The sequence below is a fragment of the Chaetura pelagica genome, unplaced genomic scaffold (genome assembly GCF_000747805.2).
Source record: "Chaetura pelagica isolate M959 unplaced genomic scaffold, ChaPel_1.0 scaffold26, whole genome shotgun sequence".
Classification (NCBI taxonomy): Eukaryota; Metazoa; Chordata; class Aves; order Apodiformes; family Apodidae; genus Chaetura; species Chaetura pelagica.
In genome coordinates, this window is record NW_009953793.1 from 767,621 (window position 1) to 771,059 (window position 3,439).

At 57.1% G+C, this 3,439-nt stretch overlaps 1 protein-coding gene across 1 annotated transcript in view; it reads right to left on the bottom strand.

The window, feature by feature from the left end:
• ERMN (ermin, ERM-like protein) overlaps window positions 1-3,439 on the bottom strand; it is a 7,203-nt gene continuing 3,764 nt past the window's right edge. Inside the window, exons 4-6 of the mRNA XM_010001077.1 lie at window positions 3,196-3,435; window positions 2,784-2,870; window positions 1-368 (exon numbers count right to left, since the gene is read on the bottom strand). Coding sequence (XP_009999379.1) covers window positions 1-368; window positions 2,784-2,870; window positions 3,196-3,435 — 695 coding nt within the window. The remainder of the gene's footprint in view (window positions 369-2,783; window positions 2,871-3,195; window positions 3,436-3,439) is intronic.

Here is a 3,439-nt window from a genome sequence, read left to right on the forward strand (position 1 = left end):
TCACAAGTGCATCATGGATTCAAACTCATCGATCCGCTGCTTGGTGTTTCCTTTCCTGATCCTCCGGTACGAGATCGTGTTGTACCGGGAGTAGCTGTGTCTGGAGATGTCATTTTTCTTCCCCAGGCTGGGCTGCTCCCCGGGTTTCTCAGCCTGGGCGTTGCAGCCAGGGCTGGTGGGGGCAGATGCCACATCCTTGCTGCTGTCTTGCTGCCTCGGCGGGGACGCCGCGCCGTTCTCCTTCTTCATTTCGATCACCTGAACTTCATCCTCCTCGGTGTCCTCCTCCTCCTCCTCCTCCTCCTCCTCCTCCGCCTCCTCCTGGGCCGCCCCCGGCTCTGCCTGCCCATGGGCAGCCCTGCCCAGCCCTGCAGCAACACAGAGGGACATGGGGAGGACGGGCACAGCCCCTGCCCTGCCTGCCCCAGGTGTGGCACCCAGGCAGGTGGCTGCCAGCTCCTGTCCCCAGCACCCATCCTGCAGAGCATCAGGAGTGCCCCCAGCTCCAGGCTGAGCCCTGGCACCACCCATGCTCCCCAGTGCTTTGGAAAGGCTCCAAACAGCTCCAAACTCACTCCTAGGGTCACCCACCTGAAGGTGGTACTGGAAAGCTGGGGAGGGGCTTTTTGCAAGGGCATGGAGAGATAGGACAAGGGGACACACACACACACACACACACACAGTTTCCAACTAGAAAAGAGGAGATTTATATTAGATACTTCACTGTGAGGGTGGTGAGAGCCTGGCCCAGGTTACCCAGGGAAGCTGTGGCTGCCCCATCCCTGGCAGTGTTGAAGGGCAGGTTGGATGGGGCTTGGAGCAGCCTGGGCTGGTGGGAGGTGTCCCTGCCTATGGTAGGAACTGGATGATCTTTAAGGTCCCTTCCAAACCAAACCAGTCCAGGAGTCTGGGATTCACCTGCCCTGAAGCTTTTCACCACCAGTCTCTTTTGTACCCCCTCTTCCATGAGCCCTGCCAAGGCCCTCCTGTCCCAGGAGAGGGGATAGCCTGAGGAGGGGGGCAGCCCAGCACCCCCTGCCCCAGCACGGGGGCACTGTGCCCCCCTGCACCCACAGCTCTGCTCCTGTCCTCCCCACTGGCCAACGTCCCACTGCAGGGCCCTGCACGATGCCTCTCCCAGTAGCTTTCCCAAAGCTCCCAGGCTGTCTCCTTGGGCAGCGCTGGGCTCAGTTTCCCAGGCTCCCCTTTTGGAGCTGCTGCCCCCACCCTGGGGCTGGAGGGTCCCAGCTCCCTGGGGCTCGGGTGCAGCAGGACCTGGCACAGCACTCCTGGGACGTGTCCCTCCATCAGAGGTGGCCAACCAGGCTGAGATGGCCATCTGCTCCCTGCCCTGCTGCCTTGACTCACGCCTCGCTGTCCAACAAATGGCCTATTCAACATTTTGCCTGTGGGGTCCTGAGTATTAATTAGACTAAATTGGTGAGGTACTAAAAAGCTGCCTGCAATTTAGAGATAAAGTGCTTGTAGCTTGGGGGGGGGGGAAGCACAGGGGGGCTTGTGCAAGATCATTTAATAGGTTTCATTGTGCACTCATAAAGCAACACAGCTGGAATATGGATGTCAGCTCTAAGTGGGAAAGCCTCCAGCATGATTCACCTCCTCACAGCCTCTGCACCTGCTATGAAATATTATTTTGCCCCTGGCAAAGGTTCATCTATTTTTTCCTTTTCGTAATTAAAGTTTCTGTTTACAAGGCAAGGCCCATACATCTTCCAGAGCTCCATTCATCGACACCAGCCTTGCCAGTGTCACAACAGCTACTCTGGGTTGTTAATCTGCTCTTCTCCAAGGAGGGGCTTCATAATCTGCTCTTCTCTGAGCAGGGTTTCATATTTATGTGGCAGCTGACACACAGAAAATACCAACCTCCTGCTGCCAGCTGGTGTGTAACTGGCAGGGGGGTCCTGCTGGGGACTGGGACAGAGCTGCCAGCCCTGTGGCCCCAACATGGCCTGGGCTAGCTGGGGGGGGAACATCATTAGCCCACGGCCCAGACATTCCTCATCCCACAGCTGCCAAAACCAACCAGCCAGGCAAGATGCCATGGGTGGGAGGCACGGAAGGGCAGCAATGCCAAAAGCCCACCCACGGGGGGATGGAGCTTTCCTCCTTTAATGACACTCAATAAAAAAACTCCTCCTTTGAGGAGGAGGGGCTGCGTTTTGCATGGCACAACTAAACACGTTCATCTGTGGCTACATATAGCCCATACATGTTTTCTTGCTGCCAGGGCTGAGCAGCCAACCCACCCCAGCAGCCCTGCTCCCCACAGCAGCAGGGCCAGCTCCAGCCTGGGCTCCAGCTGGGGTTTGCCATCTTCACTAAGAACGAGGGGACACACCCTGGAGCAGACAGCTAGGAGAGCAGAGAATTTCCTGCCAGGTATTTGGGCATCTGGAGCGTTTTGGCACTTGGTGAATCAGGCAGGAAAAGAGCTTGGGTTTTGGGGCTGCACATTTTTGATGTGCAGAGCTCATCCTCTGAGCTCCCAGCAGGGAGCTGAAGATAAAGCATCTCCCAAGGGCCCCATGGTGCTGCAACACCCTGGTGATGGAGGTACACACAAACCTCAGGGTGAGAAGTACCAACCGTGTTTCCTAAGGGGCAGCAGCTCTACTGCTGAGCAGTGACCCACTGCTCCCCACAGTGTAAGGGTCTGACCGAAGTAAAAACAAGTAAGCAGCCCCTCTGTGTGCCATTCTGTGCAGGCTTCTCATGGCTATGCCTCAGGAACCCTGAGGGCACGTGGCATTTTCCATTACCTCCCTCTGACTCCTGGCTGCTGGTCCCTGTGTCCTGGGTATCAGCTGATCCCTGCTGGAGCATCCCATGGCTTTCCTCTTGCTTTTCTTTAGGAAACACAGAGCACAAGGAATGGAGGGATGGAGCAGTTAGTGACAGGAATTAGGTTCTAATGGTTGCAGATTGGCAGCAGCTTTTCAGAGCAGATAAAAAAATGGCTTGTTCCTTTTGTCAAGGTACTTTTCATCGCACCCTCTGTAACTGCTACTTCAAATTTGTCCCTAAACCTTGAGTTGCTCTGAGCCGTTGCTACAGAAGGCAGAGGCTGGGGCTGTGGACTCACTCCCTGGGTACCTCCCAGTATTCATCAGGCCATCCACAAAGCAGAGCTCTGCTTCCCAAAGGCTCAAAGCCGGCCGGCAGGTACGTTACCTTCGCGCTGCTTCCCTCCGTCCAGGTCCCCCCGTGCTGCGTCCTCTGTCAACGAATCCCCGTTTTCCTCCTGATTTCCTTTCCCGAGGGGACGGTCGGGGCCGGTCTCTGCATTCCCGTAAGGAACTGTCCCCACAGAGTCTGCGATTTCATCGACGGCACCGACGACCTGGCGCGGGCCCTTCTCCGGGGCGACGCTCCCGTTGCACTCGGGCACGGCGGGCGCAGCCGGGGCTGCTTCTGT